Source organism: Nicotiana sylvestris, chromosome 10 (assembly GCF_000393655.2).
Source record: "Nicotiana sylvestris chromosome 10, ASM39365v2, whole genome shotgun sequence".
NCBI classification, from domain to species: Eukaryota; Viridiplantae; Streptophyta; class Magnoliopsida; order Solanales; family Solanaceae; genus Nicotiana; species Nicotiana sylvestris.
Genome location: NC_091066.1, coordinates 6,938,008 through 6,961,943, shown reverse-complemented (window position 1 = coordinate 6,961,943; position 23,936 = coordinate 6,938,008). Strand labels below are relative to the sequence as shown.

The following is a 23,936-nucleotide window of genomic DNA, read 5'->3' as shown; positions in this document are numbered from 1 at the left end:
TTTGTGCAAAAAGTTATATACATTTTACAGAACAGTGCACAATATGCGCGCCCCGTGCGCGACCGCGCACTTGTGGCAGTGTTACTGCCATTTTGCGCGGTCAGATGCATGGTCAGGCCTTCAGGTGTGGGGGGGGGAGGTGGCGCACTTTGGGGGTCATTTTAAAGCCCTACTTCATCCCCCACACCCCCAAAATACAAAAACTTGCTCTATTAAGGGAGCTCTCAAAAACCTAACTCCTTAAGGGTCCCTCTACCATCCAAGGTAAGTTCTAATGGTCATTCTAAATTAATTTCAATTTATCAACATATTATTAATATGGGTAAACCCTCCATATTATTAAATATTCGATTGCGACATCATTGTTGAGAGAAGGAACCCTAGAACTCGAATTCAAGGGGATTGAACCTCAAAAAGGTAATGTTTAGAACTCGAATTCAGGGGGATTGAACTTCAAAAAGGTAATGTTTTCACCCTCAAATTAATTCTAGCATTGGATTAATAATTATAGACTCTAGTTCATGAGATATGAGTTGATGGGTTTGATAGAAAAGCATGAACAGTTATAGGTTTGAGTTGTTGATTGTTGATTATCGGTTAAGGGTGTTGTTTACCTTATGGGTGATAAAGAATGATGTTGATTATAACCATTTGAGACTTTAGAATTTATCTAGGATCAATAGAATGGGTTATTGGGTGTAGAGACACCATTAATAACGACTATAAAGATTTATTCTCACGAAGTGTTTGATAAAATGCTTAAGTGACCAGAACATGAGTATCATAGCTAATATAGAATCCCTTTTGACTTGTATTGCTATAGATTAAATTTGAAAGGATTGATAAACATTGTATTACGCTCAAGAGCAGGAAGTTAAGGTATGTGAGACTAACTCTCTATGTTTGGGAATATTAATGATTCTTCCTACACTACATTTTTTTACGACATTACTAATTGTCTTAGAAATATAGTTAAGCCTAGTTCCTTGAATAGTTGCAGAAATTCTATTCTCTAGCTTCGTAACTCAATCATGACTTTCATTCTGAATGTTGTGAAATCAGTGCGTAATCAATATAGACTTGGGTTTTGATGCCCATGAGTCTCAGTCTAGATTACTCAGTATGTCATAAACAGTTGAAGTTTCAATTTTCATAATCAGTTCATGAATACATGTCTTAGTCTAGCTCTATTCAGCATTCAAGTACCATGTACCTTAGTATGGTTCAGTATTTCAGCATCATGTATTTCAGTATGATTCTCAATTCCTGAATATTGAACACATGTATTTGGGCCTGAGACCATAGTTTATATGCTTTATGGATACTTGGGCCTGAGGCCGTAGTTTATGCTTTATGCATGTTTGGGCTTGAGGCCGTAGTTTTACGCTTTATGCATTTTTGGGCATGAGTCCGTAATTATGTATACGTAACTTGGTCCTGAGGCCGTAGCTTGTGCACATATATATTAGGCCCGAGGCCGTAGCTTATTCAGATAAGCAAGTTGTTCATTATTCAGAAGAGGGAGTATTCATATCATTACTTCCTTTGTTCAGTTCAATTATTAGTTATCATTTCAGTTACGCGTTATCAAATATCAGTTATCATTTCAGTTTCTGTTTCAATAGTTATCATTTCAGTTATCAATTATCAATTATCAATTCTCAGTTATCATCTTAGTTTCAGTTTCAACATTTATAATCTTTCTTTCAGTTGCTTTACATACCAGTGCAATTCAAATGTACTGTCGTCCCTTTTGCCCGGGGCCTGCATCTCAGGATGCAGGTAATGATTTACAGGTTGATGATTCAGAGTGCTAGGATTCTCGTACCAGCTATTTGGTGATCCCCAGTTCTTTCGGGGCATTATCATTACTTTACAGTCTTTCAGTATTTACAAACAATCAGTGTTTTCAGTACTTCATTAGAGGCTTCATAAACTAGATTAACAGTTAGATAGAGTCACATGCATTTCATGTTTTTCAATGTTAGCTACAAATATATTTCAGAATTGTATTAGTATTTTTGCGCAATGATTTATATCATTCAGACTTTTAATAAATCATCGTGTGTTAGTTTATCTTCCGCATTTAGTATGTTATAATATCACATGTTGATTCAGCTAACCAATTGGTTCGCTTGGTCACATGTAGTCAGGCACCGAGTGCCGTGTTACGTCCAGGCCCAAGTGCGGGGCGTGACAACTTTAATAGGAAAAAAAAGAAAGGAAGCAAACATTGGATTTTTTCGATTGATGGTGGTAATTCAACCGAATTATCATCATCAGAGAGGTAACAAGAATAATCGGGGCTAAATCTGGATTGCAAACGCATCCTCCTCCTCCTGGTAAACTGCAAAAGCATTTTGGCCCCATATTCGGTGTTACAGATCCTCCCTCCTTTCCAACTTTTGATTCCGCCATTTGGAACTTTATGGCATTTGGGTTTAGTTTTTAGTGATTAGTTTTGGCTTTTGGGTTTAGTTTTTAGTAGACCAAATCAGTGATGATTATAAGGCCGTTTGGATGGACTTAAAAAATGTGGCAGCAGAAATAGCTTTTAACTCAACTAATTTATTGTTTTTGGCTTGTTGTAAGCAGTTTTTAATTTATTTTAAACACTTTTTAATTTTGTCAAACAGCTAAAAACAAGAGCTTGAAAGTTAATTTGACCAGCTTAAAAGCCAATCCAAACACCCTCTAGGTTTCGTCTAATTAATAAGCCCACCTCTCTTACAACTTATTTGGATGGTATTATGTATGTTTCACAATGTATTGAATTGTATTGTATCGTACTGTATCGTTTTGATATATCGATGCTCGAATCAATAATATTGTTTGTTGTTGTTTCATGATGTTATACACCAACAATATGAAAAATAAACTTGTAATATTATTAAAAAAGGTGAGATACGAGAGAGAATTATTATATAAAAAGGTAGGATAAAAGATAAAAAAAAAAGATTATTTAATAATAAGGAATGACAAGTTGAGAGAAAATAGATAAGATAACGATGCAATTCCACCAAATCGGTCGTTACATAAAGTGAAATTTCTTATCATTACGTAACAACGAATTTAATGATACAATACAATAAAATTTAAGTAACAATCAAAATAATTATATTCTTTTCTCGGTTCACATTGTTTCATATTATCTTTAGTTATTAACATTTCTTTTGATATAGTTTATTTGTATATCTATGATCTGTGATTTTTCTTCAAATGAACGAGAAAGAAAGGTTGTGGGGAAGGGATGAAAATGGGAGTATAATGGTGAGGTGGCAATGAAATATTGTCATAGGGAGGCAGTTAACGGAGAAAAGGCAAGTTTGTACCACTTTTATAATGTTAAAGATATATTTGGACCGATAGTATGACGTTACAGATATATTTGGACTGATAGTATAACGGAGGACAATATTAGACCTTTTTCACTGGTATAGGTGCATATTTGACCCTTTTCCCATAAGAAAAAGAAGGTTAAGGAAGAGCATATAAACGTGAAGTTTTTTGGTACTACGATTTGGCTCGCAATGGCCGACACTGGATCTTCTTCGCTGGAGAAGAAGCAAAATTCTGCAGAAGAACAAATTGCCTGGAAGAGGGAACTGCCACGAAAGTATTTGGCTGATGAGGATCTATGGAATGACGACGATTTTATGCCCAAAGGCGCTTCAATGGAGCATCGTGATCTATTTCGCAAAATTTATTCGAGATACTTCCGTCAGATTTGTGAAACCGATGTTTGTCCTCTTTCACTACTCCTTTTATTATATGTATGCACACACAACACCTGCACGCTAGCACTCGCACCAAGGAACGGTAAAATTGTCTCTGCGTCACCTAGGGTTCGAACCGTGAAAGAAACTACTAATACTTACATTAGGTAGGCTATTTGCGTCACACTCCTAGGATATAACCCTTCTCGGACCCTACGTAAATGTAATATGCTTTGTGCATCGGGCTGCGTGCTTACTGTAAATCTTTTACGCTCAAAAAAGCCAAAAGCTTTTTCTTCTTTTATACAACCAATTTAACCTCCTGAAATCGAAGGAAATAGTTAAAATCTCATGTGAAAATCAAGTCTTAACCCAACAAGGGCAGAGGGAAGGAGGGGGTGCATAGTGGTTTATCCGAATCCCTTTGCCGGAAAATTATGTTGTATATCAGTATATGAAAGTTCAAAGTTATTTTTTATGTTTATATTATAGATGTTCGATCCCTTGGCTTCTTCGACGTTTTTATTTCTTTATATTTTGAATCCTCTCGATGAAAGTCGTGACTCTGTCACTATCAGCAAGAAAACTCTTTTTGACTAGTATAAATATAATAACAAAGAGAATAAGAAAGTTTGAAAAGAACTTGCTTTCATAGTTCAAAAGGGCATTGATTGAGACAAAGAATGATTAGTTACTGCAAAGAGCATGTATTGGTATATTAAGTATGGTTGAGAAAAAATTAAACTTGGACGAAATAGTACCAATACATACTCTTACCAATGCCCTTTTGACCCATTAAGTATGGTGGAGAAAAAAATAGTTGGGTCATAATCCGTTAGTTAAAACATCATAATCCAACCTCTACTAATCCACGGGTTGGGTCATAATCAGTTAGTTAAAACATCATGATCCAACCTCTACTGATCCACGGGTTGGGTCATAATCAGTTAGTTAAAACATCATGACCCAACCTCTACTGATCCACGGGTTGGGTCATAATCCGTTAGTTAAACATCATGATCCAACCTCTATTGATCCACGGATTGGGTTATGACATGTTCAATGACCTGACCCGTTTTGATCCATCCACGTTTAACTCATCCCGTCCATTTGGCACAGCTACTCTTAGCTCACTTCTCTGCCCAAAGCCACATTGCCTTCCCCGACTATTTTTCTCTTATCTAATTGCTACAGATGTGCCAAGCTCCGTCCTGTCTGAGCATCTCCAAGCTTTTAGAGACTTAAGTGTGGCACAAAAGATTGTGGGGCTTACTTACAAGTAACTATTTCTTGGTTACCTTTTAAAACAAATATAGGAATTCATGTCTGTTTTAGTGGTGCTTTTAGTTTAAGTGATTCTTCTTCCTTGATTAGTCCCTGCTTCTTTTTAAGCTAATAGACCAAATACTAAAAGAGCATTTTAGCTCCATGCAATTGAAATTCTTCACTTAAATTGAACTTTGAAATTCACTTATTTTAACTTTATCTCTTTGCCTTGTTAAAGGTAGGGGTAAGGTCTGCGTACACACTACCCTCCCCAGACTCCACTTGTGGGATTACACTAGGTTTATTGTTGTTGTTAACTTATCTATGTATAAACTAAAATCTGGATAGATATGTGCAATTCAATTAGACCCTATTTTTGTTACGACTTAGATATGAATTCATTCGCAAACCCCACTTGTGGAAATTCATTGGGTTTGTTGTTGTTGTTGTTGTTGGATATGAATTCATGACTGATTGGCTTATTTGACAGGGTTTTGACATTGACATCTATCCCGGTGAAGCTAAGGCAGCTACATATATACCATATCTGGATTTAGAGGAAAAAACTGACATGCTGATGGAACTGGCTAACCATGCTATTCAGGAATACAACAATAAAGAAACCAGTGTACGCCTCTATTCATCTTTTTTTCTTTGGGGTGAATAAACTCCCCTCAACCATAGTGTCCTAACAGTATTTTCTTCATGCCTTGTAGGTTTACAAATACGAGGTTTTGTGTATTGAAAAAGTGAACTTTATTTGGGCCGAATGTCGTGAATTTTTCCTGACTGTCAAAGTTAACAATCTCACTCTGCGTACACCTCTAGAAACCTTCCAAATTCATGCATACAAGGGACCACATGAGGAGAATATTGTCCGCCTTTGCAGACAAAAAGTTCTGAAGTGAGGTAAACAATTTCCTCCCCTCTATTTTTCCTTTTTTCTTTTGGGGGTGGGGGTGGGGGGGGGGGGGGATGGTTTATTTGCTAGATGGCTCTTAGTGCTTATTTGTTTTTGTCGTTTCGTTTTGCTTTGGTTGCTCAATCTTTGTGGAAATGGGTATTATGAGATGAATTACGTGTGGTAGGAGGTGAAAATTTGATATGAGAATTGCTGTTCCTGTACCTTCTTGTCCTTGGGAAAATACAATTTTAATTAAATTAAATGTGATAATGTAGGTTAGGGGTAGTAGAACTTTCCTTACTTCATACCGGGGTGAGGCGAGGTTGGATTAGGGTTGATCTTAGATGGCTTGCAGTTTATGTTGAATCCACACTATACTTGTTGTTTATCTTAGCCCCGAGCATTAGATACTGGTTACTATTATTGCATGTCATTCATCTTTTGGTTGTTATGCTTCTGTTACTATTACGGTTTCTACTAGAGTTGCTAATGAATTATCTTTTCTTGTTTTTTATTTCCGTCTTCCTGAGCCGAGGGTCTATCGGAAACAGCCTCTCTGCTCTATCAGGGTAGGGGTAGGGTTTGCATACACATTATCCTCCCCAGACCCCACTCGGTGGGATTTTACTGGGTAATTGTTGTTGTTGTTGTAAATGTGATAATGTAGTAATAACTGAGGACTTGCCTTGCATTACTGGTGGTCTAGTGGTTAAAGAGTTGGAGTAAACAATATTGACCTGTACCTGATAGCTAATTTGCTTTGGTTTGCATCTAACTTGATGGCTAATTTACCTTGGTTTTTTTTTTTCTGAACTATTTTGCAGTTTGTTAATTATCTGCTAAGCTGAATCAGAGGAAGCATCATAGGAGGCAAGGAAAGAAAGAGTTGAACTATAGCTTTCTGAATCTTCTGCTAGTTGCCAACACTATCGTCTATAATTAAAGCGGTTAATATTGACTGACCTCTCTATTAGTTGTACAAGTATTTGATAAATATTAGTCATCTAAATTATGTGTAATTCATATACTCTTCTAGTTATATTATGGTTTGGATTGTTTCACTTAAATGAGTAATTGTTTTAATCAAAAATAGTCAATTGTTATGAAGCTAATTTTTGTTAGTCATCCCTTTATATGTAAACTATTGATGGGCAGTCTGTGCTTACAATGATTTCTTTCTTGCTAAAGAGATGTTATTTTTGCTTTGTATATTTAAGTTAATAGTTGAGGAAACAAAAATATTTAAATTGCCGAGGGTGTATTGGAAACAACCTCTCTATCCTCGTAAGGTAGGGGTTACACTACTCTCCCTAGAGATTGAGTATGTTGTTGTTGTTATAGTGGAGTATTCCGTTTTTCTTTTTTAGCTTGTAGTTGAATGTTGTATTCTTTACCACATGTCATAATTCATTATTTTGGCTAGTAGACATTTTTCAGATAGGCTGAGTATATGGCATGCTCGACAGGTTGGAAAACCTCTACATCATACGTTATAAATTTTGACTGTTAGATAACATTTCTAGAGGAGGCGTATTCAGAATTTCTAGAGGATGGATGTATCTCTACCTTTAAGATAAAATTTTTATTTGATTATATAAAATTTTACGATAGACAATAAGTTGATGAACAAATTAAAATTATAGCATAATTAAGTACCTCACGCTCTATATAACAAACTAAACAAACGTTCAAAAATTCTTTACCCATTCTATTACGTAGATTATTTTTTATGTACTTCATAGATAAAAATGCTCTTTTTATGAGGACATGGCCCTTGACAGGGAATTATGGAGGTCGAACATTAAGGTTGTAGGTTAGGAGAGAGTTGAGAATATTTCTACAGCACAATAGAGTGAGACTAGCCAGTTAGGAGTTAGACTAAGAATGTCATTGGTCGTCTATTGATGCAGGGCTTTACCTTCTAGTTTTACTATACCAGCCATCTATTTCGTATTTCGTATTCTGTATTTCATATCTCTTATATATTGTTGTTATTTTATTATGCATTTTTATGGTACTAATATATTGGTTGCTGTTGCTTTTTTGAGCCGAGGGTCTCCTGGAAACAGCCTCTCTACCCTTCGGGGTAGGGGTAAGGTTTGCGTACATATTACCCTCCCCAAACCCCACTTGTGGGATTATACTGAGTTGTTGTTATTGTTGTTGTTGTATGCTTGCGATAGTAACGAGCAAAACAAATCAAAGTTAGTTTAAAAAGTAAATGAAACTATCAAGTTAGAAATCGACATCCCAAAACTTGTTATTACCAAACTCAATATAAGGTTTTAAAGTTGCAAATCATTAACCGTATAAAAAATTCCACCACGCAAAAGCGAGTGAATATAGAATTTTGGGTCTCTTAGCTTAGACCTACCAAACAAAAGAAAAAGAAGAGAAAAAAAGGGAGAGAAATAAGGTCTAGAGACAATGCTCTACGGAGAATAAGGTTTAAAAAATATATGAAGAGATGATTTAAGATGTTGAATAGAATGTGTAGCAGAGGTGTTTGAGAATAGATATTTTTGTGTTTTGGGGATTTTAAAACTCAGGACAATGACAAAAAAAAAAAAAAAAAAGTTAAAGGGTAACCAAGATAGAAAAGGAAAACACAAAAGAAAGTAGTAGCTATACATGGACTAGGGAGAGGTTGCGTGAACCCACCAGTGGCGGAGGCAGAATTATAGCCAAGAGGTTCAAAAAAAAAGAAAAAAGTTAGAAAAGTCGTAGCTAGTGGGAATAGAGAGCCTATGACTTTCAAAGCTTTTGAACCCCCTTAACCACTAAGCTATGCTTTATGACTATATTAAAGGGATTCAAAACATAATATATAGAGGTAAAAAACAGATTTTGCTTTATATACAGTGTAATTTTTCGACAAAGGGGTTCGGATGAACACCCTTCCAGCCCCTAAATCCCCCCCCCCGAACCCACCCACATCAATGTGAATCCGCCCCTCTCTAAAGGGTTTAAAAACTCTAAAAATGCATGCAACTAATCAGCCATCTAGCTCTGTCCCCAATACACACAAGCACTCACATGCGTGCGCGCGCGTATATATTTTAGGTCTTGAGCAAAAGATGAAACTGAGGCTCACTTCTAGTATCTTGTGTGGTAAGAATGTGCCACTAAAACTTAAATATAAGTTCTATAAAGTGGTGGTTCGACCGACATTGTTGTATGAGGCTTAGTGTTGGCCGGTCAAGAGTACTCTCATGTTCAAAAGATTAAAGTAGCTGAAATGAGTATGTTGAGATAGATGTGAAGGCAAACTAAGTTGGATAAGATTAGGAATGAAGTTATTCGGGAATAGATGTGAGTGGTCTCTGTGGAGGATAAGATGGAAGAGGTGAAGCTGAAATGGTTCGGGCATGTGAAATGGAGAAGCACAATTGCCCTAGTTAGGAGATGTGAGAGGTTGGCCTTGGTGGGTATGAGGAGGGGTAGAGGTAGACCAAAGAAGTAATGGGGAAATGTAATTAGGTAGGAGATGTCACATCTAGAGCTTACCGAGGACCTGACCCTTGATAGGAGGATGTGGAGATCAAGAATTAGGATGGACGATTAGTAGGCAGTGCATTTTTGTTCTTTCTAACATCGGTAGCAATAGCGTTAGCATGGTATCTTTTTAGTCTTGGATTGATGGTGCTGTCTATTCTTTGATTGCATTCTTTCGCTTTCATCTTTCTTAATTTTTTTTTGTTACCACGTGTTGCTACTGATTCTTTTATCTTGTCTTTAACCGAGGGCCTATCAGAAATAATCTTCCTGCCTCACCTCTCCCCTCATTTTAAGCAATTAAGTAAAGGATTTGAAAAGTCAATTGACAAATCCGTACAGCAAGGAAAGGGTCACAAGGAATATTTGATCAAAGAAGCATGAATTTGTAGCAGGAAAAGGTGACCAAGAAATTTACAAGGAAACAAAGCCTCTCCAACGGAAACTCTTCTAATAGGGTGATACTCCAATAATTAAAGACAACAACAACAACAACAACAACAAAAACCCAGTTTGATCCCAACAGGTATAGTCTAGGGAGGGTAATCTGTACGCAGACCTTACCCCTACCTAATGCAGGTAGAGAGGCTATTTCCAATAGACCCTCGGCTCAGGAAAGGCAAGAAGAAGAAGAGGAAAGCAAGGAAGAAAGAAAGATGGAAGAGAAAAGAAAAGGGAGATATAAAGGATAAGTAGTACCAAATAATAGCAATATGGAATACAATACCTGAGGTAAACAAAATCATATGACGTAGTAAAAATCTAAGAATATGAAGGGACATGTATGCTACTAGGACTATCGGTGAACAACTATAAACTACCTACTAAATACTAACCTTCTACCTTAATTCTCGACCTCCACACCCCCTATCAAAGGTCATGTCCTTAGTGAGCTGGAGCAGAGCCATGTTCTGCCTAATCACCTCTCTCCAGTACTTTTTAGGCCTACCTCGACCTCTTCACAAACTTTCCATGGCCAACCTATAACACCTCCTGACAAGAGCATCAATGCTCCTTCTCTTAACATGTCCGAACCATCTCAGTCTCGACTCCCGCATCTTGTCCTCCATGGAGGTTACTCCTACTCTGTCCCGGATAGCTTCATTCTTAATCATATCTCTCATGGTACACCCACACATCAATCTCAACATCCTCATCTCTGCTACTCTCATCTTCTGCACGTGGGAGTTTTTGACTGGCCAACACTCAGACCCATATAGCATAGCCGGTCGAACCACCACTCGATAAAACTTATGCTTAAGTCTTAGAGGCACATTCCTATCACACAAAACACAGGAAGCGAGCCTCCACTTCATCCATCCCGCTCTGATGTGATGTGCGACATCTTCGTCAATCTCCCCATTAGCCTGGATAATAGACCCGAGATACTTAAAACTTGCTTTATTGGAGATAACTTGATCATCAAGCTTAACCTCTACGTCTGCATCATGAGTCCCGTCACTGAATTTTCACTCCAAGTATTTTGTCTTGGTTCTACTAAGTTTGAAACCTTTAGACTCCAAGATCTATCTCCAAACCTCCAACCTCGCGTTAACTCCGCTACGCATCTCGTCAATCAACACTATATCATCGGCAAATATAGAGCCATCAAAATGGGCTTGGCCCGTGAGGCCAGCCCAACCCAGCCCACTACTTAGGTGGGGCTGGGTTGAGATTTTTTTAGCCCGTTTAAAATTGCGGCTTATAAGCCCGGCCCAAGTCAGCCCGCTGGCCCTTGAGGCTTGACCGAGGCTAGGCCTGGGCCTAGGGGTGGGCATTCGATTGGTTCGGTTCGGTTTGAAGAAATTCGGTTCGGTTATTCGGTTTTCGATTTTGTAAAAGTAGTAACTTCAGTTCGGTTTTTTTAATTTCGATTCGGTTTTCTGTTTGAACATTATCATATTGGACTCCTTCTATGTAATTATACGATCGGCGAATTTGTTGATTTTTCCCAAAACTTCGAAATTGTTGGAAATATTGTGTTTATAGAAAAAAAAAATAAACTAAACTTTGCACACTATTATGGATCATAAAATTCAAACATAGTGTAAATTACAATTCTGTATGAAATTCTCCCGGTATCTATCACATATGCTATGGAAGTTTTAATAGACTAGAAGTCTTTAATATTGGAAAGTTGATGGACTTACTTAATTGGGTTGAGTCTTTGATAGATTGGACCTAATAGTATTAATTTATTACCTATGGGCTTAGCCCATGTATAACTTAAAGAATATATATGCTAATAATTCGGTTTTTCGGTTAACCGAACTAAAAAACTTAATAACTGAAAACCGAACCGAGAAACCGAAATTTTAAAATTTTAAACCGAAACCGACCGAACAAACCAAATAACCGAAACCGAAATAAAAAAAATTTCAGTTCGGTCGGTTTATTCGGTTCCGACCCAAATATGCCCACTCCTACCTGGGCCGGCCCGTGGGCCAAAAATTAATTAAATTTAAATTTAAATATATAAAAAACGTAAAAACTAAAAAGTATTAATTATATATAATCTCCATTTTCAATCTTAGATTGCTCATTTACCTTTCCATATCAACTAGAATTTATATTTTTGACATGCATGTAGTATGACAAGATTAGTTTTTCTTTTGCTTAACTAACAACGAACTAGGAAAGTTTTAAGTGGCCAATAATAATTTTTTTTCAAAAGAATATTACTTTAAGTGACCAATAATCAGTTTAGTTACTTTAATATATTATTAATTATTAAATTACCCTTCAGTATAGAAAAAGGTCAAGTTTTAATAACCAAAACAATTGACAACACTAGCAAATTTTACGAATTTTAAAAATCTATGGATTATAATGATGAAATCAACAAATAATGTTAAACCTAAATTAAAAAAAACCTTAACATATAAACTTATTGATGCAATTCCTAAACCTAAGGAAAGTGAAAGAAAAGTACTAAAAAAATATTCATGTAACATTAAAAAAAGAAGAGCTAGAGATATAGAAAATTTGCATTTCAATTACGAGATTCCTTGTCAAATATCAAGATTCTTGTACACTCTAAATAAACAGAAGTCGTTCATATGATTAAGAGATTATGTCACAAAAAAATATCTAAAGATTTGGAAAAATATATTTTTCTAAAAAAACTAAAGGGCCGGCCCTCCCTAGCCCGCGACCCTCTTAGGGTGGGCTGGCCATTTTAAGGCCCATATAGATGAAGGGCCGGCCCGCCCTAGCCAACCAAATTTAAAAGCCCATGAGGCTTGGACTAGCCCATTTTGACAGCTCTAGGCAAATAACATGCACCAAGGCACCTCCCCTTGGATGTGACGCGACAGTACATCCATCGCCAAGGCAAATAAAAATAGGCTAAAAGCTGATCCCTAGTGCAACCCCATCTCCACAGGGAAATACTCCGAGTCACCACCCACAGTCCTCACCCGAGTCTTAGCATCATCATACATGTCCTTAATCACCCTAATGTACGCCACCGGAATGCCACTAACCTCCAAACACCTCTACAAGACCTCCCTCGGAAGTTTATCGTATGCCTTTTCAAGGTCAATAAACACCATATGCAAATCCTTTTTCCTTTCCCTGTACTGCTCCACTAATCTCCTTACCAGATGAATCACTTCCGTAATTGAACACCCCAACATGAATCCAAACTGATTCTCGGAAATAGACACGCACCTCCTCACCCTGGCCTCCACCACCCTCTCCCAAACTTTCATAGTATGACTCAATAACTTGATACCCCTATATTTGTTGCAATTTTGGATATCACCCTTGTTCTTGTAAAGTGGAACCATCTTGTAAAGCGGAACCATAGTACTCCACCTCCATTCTTCAGGCATCTTCTTTGTCTTAAAAATAACACTAAACAGCCCAGTGAGCCACTCCAAACCTGCCCGCCCCACACTCTTCTAGAATTCTGCCGGAATTTCATCTGGCCCCGTCGCTCTGCCCCTGCACATCTTATGCATCTCCCCTTCCACCTCCTCTATCGTAATCCGCCTACAGTACCCAAAGTCCCGCCGGATCTTGGAGTGCTCCAACTCACCCAGCACAATGCGTCTATCCCCCTCCTCATTCAACAGTTTATGAAGGTATGTCTGCTATCTTCTCCTAATGAGTGTCTCGTCCATCAACACTTTTCCATCTCCAGACTTGATGCACTTTACTTGGTCTAAGTCGCGGGCTTTCCTCTCCCTTACCTTGGCCAACCGGTACAACCTCTTGTCCCCGCCTTTGCCCTCGAGATCCTCGTACAAACGAGCAAACGCCGTGTTCTTAGTCGTCGTAACTGCTAACTTTGCCTTTTTCTTTGCCTTTTTGTAACACTCCCGATAAGTCTTTTTTTCCTCCTCGTTTGTACTCTCTACTAGCTTCAAATAAGCAGCTTTCTTAGCTTCCACTTTATCTTGAACCTCTCCATTCCACCACTAGTCCCCTTATGACCCCCAGGATCGTCCTTCGTGACCCCTAAGACCTCTCTAGCAGCTACCCTAATGCAATCTGCAGTCGTGAACCACATACTAGACGTGTCCCCCATACTCATCCAGGCCCTCATAGCCAACAACTTCTCCCCTAACTCCTCAGCTTTGTCCTTGGTCAAGTTGCCCCATTTGATCTTAGGTTGCCTGCACCCCGCCCTCTTCCTCCTACTCATCTTGATCTCCAGATCCATAACTAGGAGCATATGTAGAGTCGTGATGTGCTCACTTGGGATGACTTTGCAGTCAGTGCACAGACCTTTATCGCCTTTCCTACAGAGAAGGTAATCAATCTGAGTCTTGCCCATTGAATTTCTGAAAGTGACCAGGTGCTCTTCCCTCTTCGGAAAACTCGAGTTAGCTATAACCAAATCAAAAGCTCTAGCAAAATCCAACAGTGAATTAGAACCCTCATTCATATTCCCAAAACCGTACGCGACATGCACATCATCATAACCCCTAGCACTAGCCCCAATATGGCCATTGAAATCTCCGCCAATGAACAACTTCTCTGTGTGCGGGATACTAGGCACCATCTCGTCCAAATCCTCCCAGTATCTTCTTGACCTCCTGGTCCAAACCTACCTGAGGAGCGTATGCACTAATCGCGTTTACAGTAACCAACCAACTACCAGCTTAATACTCATCAACCTATCATTTACCCTCCTAACCTCAACCACGAGCTCCCTGTCTACTAAAATACCTACCCCATTCTTGCCCCTAGTGCTCCCTGAGTACCATAGTTTAAACCCGTCTACATTTCGTGCCCTAGTACCCTTCCATCTAGTCTCCTGAACATACGCTATGTTGATCTTCCTCTTCTGAAGAATCTTACCTAACTCTATAGACTTTCCCGTCAACGTCCCAATGTTCCATGACCGAATTCTCAGCCTAGAGGTTATCTTACCCAGCTTCCCACCCCTGGACCCCACCCCCAGCCCCACTCGAGGACATGACCTTACTCTCACATTATTCACTACCGCCACTATAAGCAAAAAGTATTAGGTAAACACTACCACTAATAACCAAAAACGGGAACGAAGGGCTACAAGCTACGAAGCCGAGAGCTAAAAACAACTCAAAGGAGCGACTACGAGAACAGAAACGCAAGCAGGCATTAGAACAATGAATCTACCACATCTACGAAACTACCCCTACTCCAATAATTAAAGAGATGTTACTAATTTGATTACTAGGCTAGGGGTTTCTGGTCATGCTTCACTTTGTTCCTCCAAATTTCAGTGAATGACCCCTTAAAGTAGTTATTTCGAATCAAAAGATGAAAGAAAATAATTGCACTAAAACTATTGAAAGGTCAATGGAGCTAACAAGAGTGATACATTTTGTGACTAATGTCAAAGATATTCACATTTTTTAGAGTGTCCTTAATGCTTCATAGATAACTACACGGTTAAGGGTAAGCCTAAACTGTCATTAGAAATTCCCTTTGCTGACAAATTATAAACGCAGATCAGAAATGACTAAAGATTTTAATACATAAACTGGACTAGAGACTGTTCCAAAGTCTGCTTGGGAATAACTAAGATTTATAAGTTAGAAGACTTCTCAAAGTTAAAGGGGTTCATCACTACAGAAATTGAAATGGTTCCCAATCAGTACAACATCATGAAAACTACATGATGCTTATATTAAAACTATAGTTCACGTGCCTCTTCCGTTGTTCCTGTGACACTCCTCTCCATTCGGCTTTGGCTTTGGCTTCGGCACGTCAAAAGCAAACCCGCCTGTAAATGTGTTCATAGGAAGAACCAAAGTTTGTTATATATTACAAGTGCATTTTCCACATAAAGCAAATGCCCATGCCTACTGTTACAATATCCAGTCCCTTAATCCCTTCTACTCCATAATTTATCACGAAATCCGAATCCGAAACTCAACTTTGTATTTTCTGCATGCATTAACGACATAATATTTCATATGTGCTCCACCAACTTGAGCGGATGAAGCACCTAGTTAGGATCCACTTAAGGTAGTTCAAGCCACCAAGAGCACAAAAGGAAAACGAGAATCAAAAAGTTCAATGGCTATCATGCTTAATCATTTTTGTGTTTCTATCCGGACAAGGGTTCTACCTGCATTAGTTAGGGGTAAGGTCTGCGTACAGACCCTTCCCTACCTCCCCTGTTGGGATCAAACTGGGTTTGTTGTTGTTGTTGTATCCAGACAAGGGTCGGCAACAGTATCAAACACGAAATATATCACATAGAAATTTCCGACTAGCGGTTGTTTGAGTACAAGAAATATGAAATAATATTTGTAACACTAGAAAAATGACTTTCTTTCGCAGTTGCGGAAAAACAAGTTAAGCAATTTAAGGTAACATTAGAAAATGGTTTACTACGTCATACCAAACACGTTGTGCATGGTATAAGCATATTTTGTTTGGGCTTCTACCAAAATCCATGTTATCAACTAGCGATTGCACATAGTTATCCCAATCGAAACAGGTTAATCATCTGATAGAAAAAATTGAGCAACTAAAAGACCAATTACCACTAAAACAAAAGAAAAACAAATACTCATTTAGAAAAGGCCTATACGAGTAGAGGCGGACCCATACTTTTTATGCACATTATTATGCTTAGTCGGTGCCTCCTAAAGTCTTGTGTAGTGTTCAGGATGCCAACTGTTTTAAATTAACCATTTCAAGGTATATACGCATATATATACAAAAGTTTGGCCGAAGTTTACGGGGTCCAGTGACACAGCTCACCCATACACATGGGTCTGCCGTTGCATACGAGCACACACACACACAAAAAGAGGCATTTAGTAAGCGTTATTAGGTGTTTACCTCTTCTTTTAGTCCCGTCTTTTGGCCGGCAAATAAGGACTTCTTTGACATGAGGTCTAAAGATCCATTTAGCAGCAAAGATTTGAAAAGTTTCGATAGTAGTGCCAAGAGTGCGATTTAAGACTTTAACAGTCATGCGATATTGATATCATAAAATTTGCTTTTTCAATCTTCAAAACCTTGTACTTGAAAACCTGCAAGGATAGGAGAGTCATGATATATAGCATTATAGTCGGGGTGAGGGAGAGACTTATAATTCCAGTGTATATCATCTTTCAATACATACATTGCACTCTTTCTCATTATATTCCTGGATAGCCAAGTTAGCCAGTTCCATCATTAATTCAGCCTCAGCGGTATTAGGATTTATAACTGGGTATAAAAGAGTACCGAAAGATGAACATGGATAATAGTCACAGTCAAAACCCTGTAACAAGCCAACAGTGTATCAGTCGAAGAGGGAGGGATCATAATGGAATTAACGAGTTTAAAGCGATTTAATGCCAAATTACACAAGACTTTGATTATTTTTTCCCTGAAAAAGGTAGCAGTAGTAACCATGGATTCAATCTAATAACACAACTGATTTTAGGAATACATACATTTTAATTCATCATAATATTTAAATAAAGCACACAATATTGAACTTTAATAGGAAAAATGTAATATATATATAGAGAGAGAGATAAGTAAAAGGAAGCAAACATTGGAATCATAAGTCTGACGTCTGTAATTCATCCAAATTTTGAAAAAATCAGGAACATGCTCCTCACAGGCATCGTGAGGGTTTAGCCAGCATGCTTCAGGGTTTTGACCCCCCTTCTCCGGCGATGATGACGGTGGCTCAAATCCGTTTTTACTCTTCTCCGTCAATGACGGTGGCTCAGATGCGGATGACGGTGGCTCAGATCCTCCTCCTCCTTCAAGGTTTTGCCTCTTCAACTCTGTCGATTCGGCCATTTCTCTAGTGGTTCCAACTCCTGCAAAATTAGGTTGGTATTACCCTCAACCTTTTCCTTTCCTTTTAAACGTGGATTGGAAGAATTGTGTTTTGTCTATTGACCCAAACTAAGGCTGAATTAGCTCAAGAGCTTCACAACTATATATATATATATATATATATATATATATATATATATATATATACTAGTTTCTCGCCACGTGAGTTGCACGTGTATACTGAGTCATATATCATTTTGTAAAACAATATCAATATTATTATAATGAAAGTTTGAGTAAATAATTATACATTAAAGTACAGTTTTATGTGAACGATCAACGTGTGATGACTTATTATCGAAGTCAATATGATTTGATATCATTTGTACCTATGAAGATAAACAATCTAGGTATAATTAGATACATGTCGTATTTATACCAACTCTAAACACTAAAAAAGCTGAATCTCGTCTCTATACAATTACCAGAATAACTTTGCACATGAATCAAGTTCGAAATTATTGCAGCAAAAACAATCATCACAAATCTATTGAAAATTTTCGTAAATATTATCCAACGCCAATCAGTAAAAGGCAAAATTTCTTAAAATAAGGATACTTGGAGAACATATTAAAATTTAATGTTAGTGAGCATTTGAATTGTGAGTTGCACCTTTATCAATGATATGGCTACGATATTAACTTTTTTTCTAGATAAAATATTTGTCACAAAAATATTTGTCAGAATATTCTGTCTTCCTATGAAGCTCACTAAAATTTGCAAGCTTGGTTACAGTTCAAAGTAATATTTTAATTTTGTGAAAAACGAATTAATTATGAACCAATATCTCATAAATCAAACGTATTAAGCAGCGTCACACACAGCAGTGTGTGATTTAACTTATCAAAATGTGTAGCACTATGTCTTTACCAATATCTACCAAAGAGAGTGTAAAATTTTGTAAAATAAAAAAATAAAAATCAACAAACAGATACAAGATTGATATACTGAGTATGTGAAACAAATTACTTTGTTTGTGACCATTACCTGCCACGACTCGATTTACCCTCCGAAAGACATCATGGCGGCACCTAATTTCTACGACTAGGTAAACCTAAATTTACGAATAAAACTTAATTAAAATGCGATGAAATAAAGATTGAAGGGAGAAATCTAAATAATAATAACAACGCCGCTCGGCATGTATATAGGTCAGAGTGGAAGGTGACTCGGAGGATTCTGCGGACGCGGCAGAAATACCTTACGGTCTCCTGGTAACTGCTGCAACGATCTCTAGCCACGCGGCTGGAAACTCGTACCTGGATCTGCACACGAAAAACATGTATAAAAAAGGGCATGAGTACACCACAATTGGTACCCAATAAGTGTCAAGCCTAACCCCGGTCAAGTAGTGACGAGGTCAGGTTAAAGTTCTACTGGATTTCTAAATAATAAAGTTTAAAACAATATGGAAGATAAGTAATTTCTACCATAAGCAGTTTAATCTAAAACATAACAGTAAAAAGAGCCATCGGCTTAGCACAACGTATCACAAAGTGGAATCTCCCGGAATACCGTCTCGTAGTTCCAAATATAAATATGCAGTACAGGGGAGATCTCCCAGAATACGTTCGTAGTCCCCAATTTAAATATCCAGTATAGGGGGATCTCCTAGAATACGTCCCTAGTCCCTAATTTAAATATGTAATACAGGGGATCTCCCAAATACGTTCGTAGTCCCCAATTTAAATATGCGATGCAAAATGAATGTCAGATAAGGCATTAATTTAAACAGTTCATCAAATCCCAGGTAGGCAAAGCAATAAAACTAACTAAACATGGCGCAGAGAGTATCAGATAGGCAATTTAATATAAAACTGGCAGGCATGCTTTTCCTAATCCAAGCTAAACAATTAACACATTAAGCAATGTAATAGGAGAGAGATGGTTTAATAATTTGTGAAGGAAAAATGGAATTTAGCAACAATGGTCCGCGTACATGCTCGTCACCTCACGTACACGGCGCCCACACAACAAATAAATGTCAAAACAACTTAAGGGGAAGTCCCCAAAACAGAATTAGGCAAGCCACTTACCTCGACTGCTCAACTCAATTCGAAATCACGTTCTTGCCACGAGTACCCGATTCCAAATGGCTCAAATCTATTCAATTCTGCCCAAGTATGCATTCATTGCGATCACAGAAGCCCAGCCGAGATCGTGAAGAGCAAAAACCACGCGCCTCAGATTTACTCTACGCGAACGCGGAAACACTTACACAAATGCGATGCTTTAGTTCCCTCAGACCTACCCGATCGCGGTTGGCTTCATGCAACCGCGTAGAGAAACACTTAAATCTACTGCCGCCTTATTTCATCTACGCGAACGCGGCCTAGCCCACGCGTTCGCGATTCAGCACTGGCCATGCCTACGCGTTCGTATTCATCGTCACGCGAACGCGAAGAACAAAATTTCCCTGTCCCAGATTAGCCTACGCTATCGTGACTCCCTTCACGCGATCGCATAGATGGAAACCAACACCAACAAAATCTGATATCTTTTAAGTCCAAAAATTAGCCCGTTGAGCATTTGAAACACATCCGAGGCCCCCCGGACCTCAACTAAACCTATCAACCAGTCCTAATACGTCATTCGAACTTAGTCGAGCCTTCGAATCACATCACTTAACACCAAAAACAAGAATTACACATGAATTCAAGCCTAAGGACTTAGCATTTTTCCAAAATCCACAAACGATGCCGAAACACATCAAAGCTAGTTCGAATGACCTCAAATTCGACACACAAGTTACAAATGACACTACAAACCTACAGACACTTTCGGAATCTCATTCCGAGCCCGATATCAACATTTCACCTATCGGCCGAAATCGCCGAAATTCTAACTTTCACCAATTCAAGCCTAAATCTACTACAGACCTCGAAAACACATTCTAGATGCGCTCCTAACCCCGAAATCACTCAACAGAGCTAACAGAGTCGACAAAATTCCATTTCGAATCCACTTTCACACAGTTCCAACTACGGTCCGGTTTCTAAGGCTTAAACTCATATTTAGGAACTATGTGTCCCAAAACTCTCCGGAATCCACAACTAATCACTCTGGAAAGTCCCATAAGCAGAAACAAACATGGGGGAAATAGTTATTAGAGAATCGGGGCGCTAACTCTCAAAACGACCGACCGGATTGTTACAGTACCTATCAACAATATGATTATAACATAAACTTGATTTTTAAAGATAAATTATTTCTCATAAAAATATTCATCAAATAAAATAAATTATTTCTCATAAAAATATTCATCAAATATTTTTCTATGAATGAAACTAACCCAGATGCTAAATTAGCAAGATTGGACACTATCCAATAAATCAAAAGTACTAAGTAGCATCACACACACCGAAGATTTTTAACTTATCAAAGTGTTAAAAGTATCCAGTCATCTTTTGAAAGGTTTATGATCATTCCTTCTAAGCTGTAAAAAAAATTACGAAACTACCTTCATAGCATATATGCCAAGGCCATTCTTATTTCTATGTAGTTGTCACCGTGATAAATGGAGCATGAGTTAGGGGTCTTATTTTAAAAAATACCGAGCGATATGTACTAAAGAAAAAAGAAAGAATATTTTAAAAAGTAGAGAGGCAATAGTAGTACTCAACAAAATATTAACTTAGTCTACCAATCAGGATTGTGGTGGAGTGGTAAGTACTCCTTCATCCTTAGCCAGAGGTCTTGAGTTCGAGTCCCTAGGTATGGAGTCGCCTTTGTTAGGGAGCGCTTTACCCTCTATGTGGGACTTCCCGGCGCAAATCTGAATTAGTCGGGCCCCAATATAAGTACCAGATACCGAATGAGAAATCAAAAAAAACTTAGTCTTAAGAAAAGAATGAAGATACCAAACTTTGTAAAAAAACAGTGAAATGAAGAAAGCATTTCCCACTCGTCTGTTAACTTGAAAACGTGCTAAAATTACCATAAAATATTTGACCTTAACCAACGGCTTCAACTTCTAAATATAGATGACCAAATTGGTTATTCCATGATCAGTTCATGCTCACGAAGAGTATTGAGCTTAGAACATTGCAAAATTTTCAAATTTGTCAACGATTATGGTCTTAATTAATAATTTTATAAATGTTTCATGTACCAAAAGAAGGGTTAAACTACTAAATAATCTTAATCTTGACTACCATGTTACCGAAGCTATACAGATAATTAAGACTATTTTTTTTCATGATACATATATCTGATAATAGGTTAAATCTAGGTAATTTGGCGATTGTTTATGCTCCCACTTGATTATATTCCAATATCATAATATGGTTAATTGATGAAAAATAGGCTCTAATTGTGAATTGTATATATTGCAGGATGAGGAGCCTAGGTGATGCCTTAAACAGTTGTGATTGGAACCATTTTGGAGCAAGAAAGACCCCCCAGAGCTGAGTACGCTTGAAGACGAGGAACAGAAGTGATGAAACACAGAACTGGACATGCGCGCCCAGGTGCGCGACCGCGCTACTTTTAGCGCGTCCATGACAGAATCTCAGCCAATTAGCGCGGCAAGATGCGCGTCCAGGTGCGCGGTCGCGCTAGTCCAAAATCCGGGAAGAGTTATTTAAGGGCAGAACTGGAAATCTGGAGGAAAACTCATTTAACCTATATAAAGTCAAGCTCGCCCAAGGAAGAAAAAAGGGGAAGTTTTTCATAGTCTAGTGCAAGAAATAGAGAGACAAGAGGCAAGGAGGAGATTTGACTATCAAGTTCTTCTTTTCTTCTCTTGGTTTTTGTTATTTGAGATGAAATTGAATCTATTTGTGATGAACACTAGCATGAGTAGCTAAAACCCATTGTTCTAGGATCATAGGTGAAACATGAATGTTGTTGTTTGAAGTTTAATTTGACAAAGTTGGTTTATCATATTGGGTTGTTTATTTAATTTTGCTTTTAATTATTTTGCTGAGTAGCTAACAATGAAATACTATTTGCGAATCTTTAGTTGAACTCGAAAGTGGGAACTTTAGATTGCATATAGAATTAAATAGGGCAAGTTCTTGAACCCGGGCCTCGGGGAAAGGATTAGCAATTGGGATAGACATATACCCAATTGCATTGCTTGGTTGAAATATAGGAATTGTAAATGCATTCTTGTTAATCTTAATTCCATAGACATACAGGCATTGAGTTAACTTGAATAGGCGAGTAAGAACTCGATAGATTCTTATGAGTAACATTAACCCTGTCAATCAACAATCCAGGTAAATCAATTAGTCATTTTAAGCTAAGAACATAACACGATTGTTAACTAGCCTGTGACCCTGGAATATCCTCTCCTACTGTTTGTTACTCGAAATTGTTATTTGTTTGGTTAATTGCTCTAGTTAGATTATTGCTTGGTAGTTTAGGTAGTAAAACAATTACATCTCTATTTTGTGAAAAACCTCTTGGACAGACAAATTAATTGAGTTTGAATTAGTCAACAGTTAATCATAAGTCTTCGTGGGAACGATACTGTACTCACTACTCTATTACTTGATGATCACGTGCACTTACGTGAGTGTTTTTGGTCGCAACAATAACACTAATAATATAATGAACAATTAAGTTTCTATCTAAATCCTGGAACCCTAGGTATCCAAAATCTCAATCACAGATATTAGTTTAACCCGAATGTATAAAAAAGAATTAGGTGAAACACTGGCTTATCATTTTTTTTCCTATATCAAATCGACTCTTCCTTATAAACATATAATAAGGGCAGGGACTTAGGAATTTAGACAGATCATACCTTCTAATTTGTTATTGCAAAATTTGAGGAATCTTGTTGTTATTATAATTTTTGTGATGTTGCGGATAGATATGAAGCCAAGATTTGAATATGCTTTTGTCCATAACTGTTATAATAACTACAACCATGATTGCAAGAGCCATGCAATCAAGTTGCTGGAATGCTATTAACCTCTAAGTTCAACTTTAAACTCACAATCGACGTGCAATATTATTTCGTTCTTGTACATTTTCTTAATGAAAAAAGGAATATCTTTATTGGGGAAAATATTTAATGCACCGATCGCTTTTAAAATCAACTTATTGAGCGACGATTCACTTGGTTTGTCGAGTGAAACCAGAAACCGTATGAAATCCTCATTTACATACGGTAATAATCGAGAACTTCAAAAGTGAATGGAAGGATATTGTAGTGTAGAAAATAATATTGATCTAACTTAAAAAGAAGATAGATTTGATTAGTTGTGACTATTAATAAAAGATTAGAAAAAGTTACTATTTGGAGGTGTTGAATT

General features: G+C 37.6%; 3 protein-coding genes across 4 annotated transcripts; 1 reads left to right on the top strand and 2 right to left on the bottom strand.

Moving 5' to 3' along the window:
• The first annotated feature begins 3,466 nt into the window (after positions 1–3,466).
• Positions 3,467–6,998, top strand: LOC104241808 (uncharacterized). Of its 2 annotated transcripts, none has more exons than XM_009796762.2 (4): positions 3,467–3,740; positions 5,473–5,610; positions 5,699–5,891; positions 6,711–6,998. In XM_009796762.2, exons 1-3 carry the CDS (start codon positions 3,531–3,533, stop codon positions 5,888–5,890), a joined length of 540 nt encoding a protein of 179 aa, XP_009795064.1. In that variant the 5' UTR covers positions 3,467–3,530; the 3' UTR covers position 5,891; positions 6,711–6,998. The 2 variants fall into 2 exon arrangements, 1 of the variants encoding a protein (XP_009795064.1); XR_714823.2 differs by lacking the exon at positions 3,467–3,740 and adding an exon at positions 4,777–4,995.
• A 6,480-nt stretch (positions 6,999–13,478) lies between these two features.
• LOC138878963 (uncharacterized) lies at positions 13,479–14,392 on the bottom strand. The gene is made up of 2 exons (XM_070158530.1): positions 13,853–14,392; positions 13,479–13,748 (listed from the first exon to the last, which is right to left on the bottom strand). Exons 1-2 carry the CDS (start codon positions 14,390–14,392, stop codon positions 13,479–13,481), a joined length of 810 nt encoding a protein of 269 aa, XP_070014631.1.
• Positions 14,393–15,526: 1,134 nt separating this feature from the next.
• On the bottom strand, positions 15,527–17,689 carry LOC104241807 (uncharacterized). The gene is made up of 4 exons (XM_009796761.2): positions 17,377–17,689; positions 16,958–17,098; positions 16,672–16,865; positions 15,527–15,601 (listed from the first exon to the last, which is right to left on the bottom strand). Exons 1-3 carry the CDS (start codon positions 17,629–17,631, stop codon positions 16,797–16,799), a joined length of 465 nt encoding a protein of 154 aa, XP_009795063.1. The 5' UTR covers positions 17,632–17,689; the 3' UTR covers positions 15,527–15,601; positions 16,672–16,796.
• Positions 17,690–23,936: the final 6,247 nt, after the last annotated feature.

Excerpts from the sequence above, each read along its gene's own strand:
- LOC104241808 (XM_009796762.2), top strand. The coding sequence starts at position 3,531 with ATGGCCGACACTGGATCTTCTTCGCTGGAGAAGAAGCAAAATTCTGCA. Across the intron at positions 3,741-5,472 it reads GTCAGATTTGTGAAACCGAT|GGTTTTGACATTGACATCTA; the intron begins GTTTGTCCTCTT and ends CTTATTTGACAG. Across the intron at positions 5,611-5,698 it reads ACAACAATAAAGAAACCAGT|GTTTACAAATACGAGGTTTT; the intron begins GTACGCCTCTAT and ends CATGCCTTGTAG.
- LOC138878963 (XM_070158530.1), bottom strand. The coding sequence starts at position 14,392 with ATGGTGCCTAGTATCCCGCACACAGAGAAGTTGTTCATTGGCGGAGAT. Across the intron at positions 13,749-13,852 it reads TTAGGGTAGCTGCTAGAGAG|CTAGTAGAGAGTACAAACGA; the intron begins GTCTTAGGGGTC and ends GCTTATTTGAAG.
- LOC104241807 (XM_009796761.2), bottom strand. The coding sequence starts at position 17,631 with ATGGCCGAATCGACAGAGTTGAAGAGGCAAAACCTTGAAGGAGGAGGA. Across the intron at positions 17,099-17,376 it reads GTCAGACTTATGATTCCAAT|GGTTTTGACTGTGACTATTA; the intron begins GTTTGCTTCCTT and ends GGCTTGTTACAG. Across the intron at positions 16,866-16,957 it reads ATAATGAGAAAGAGTGCAAT|GTTTTCAAGTACAAGGTTTT; the intron begins GTATGTATTGAA and ends CTATCCTTGCAG.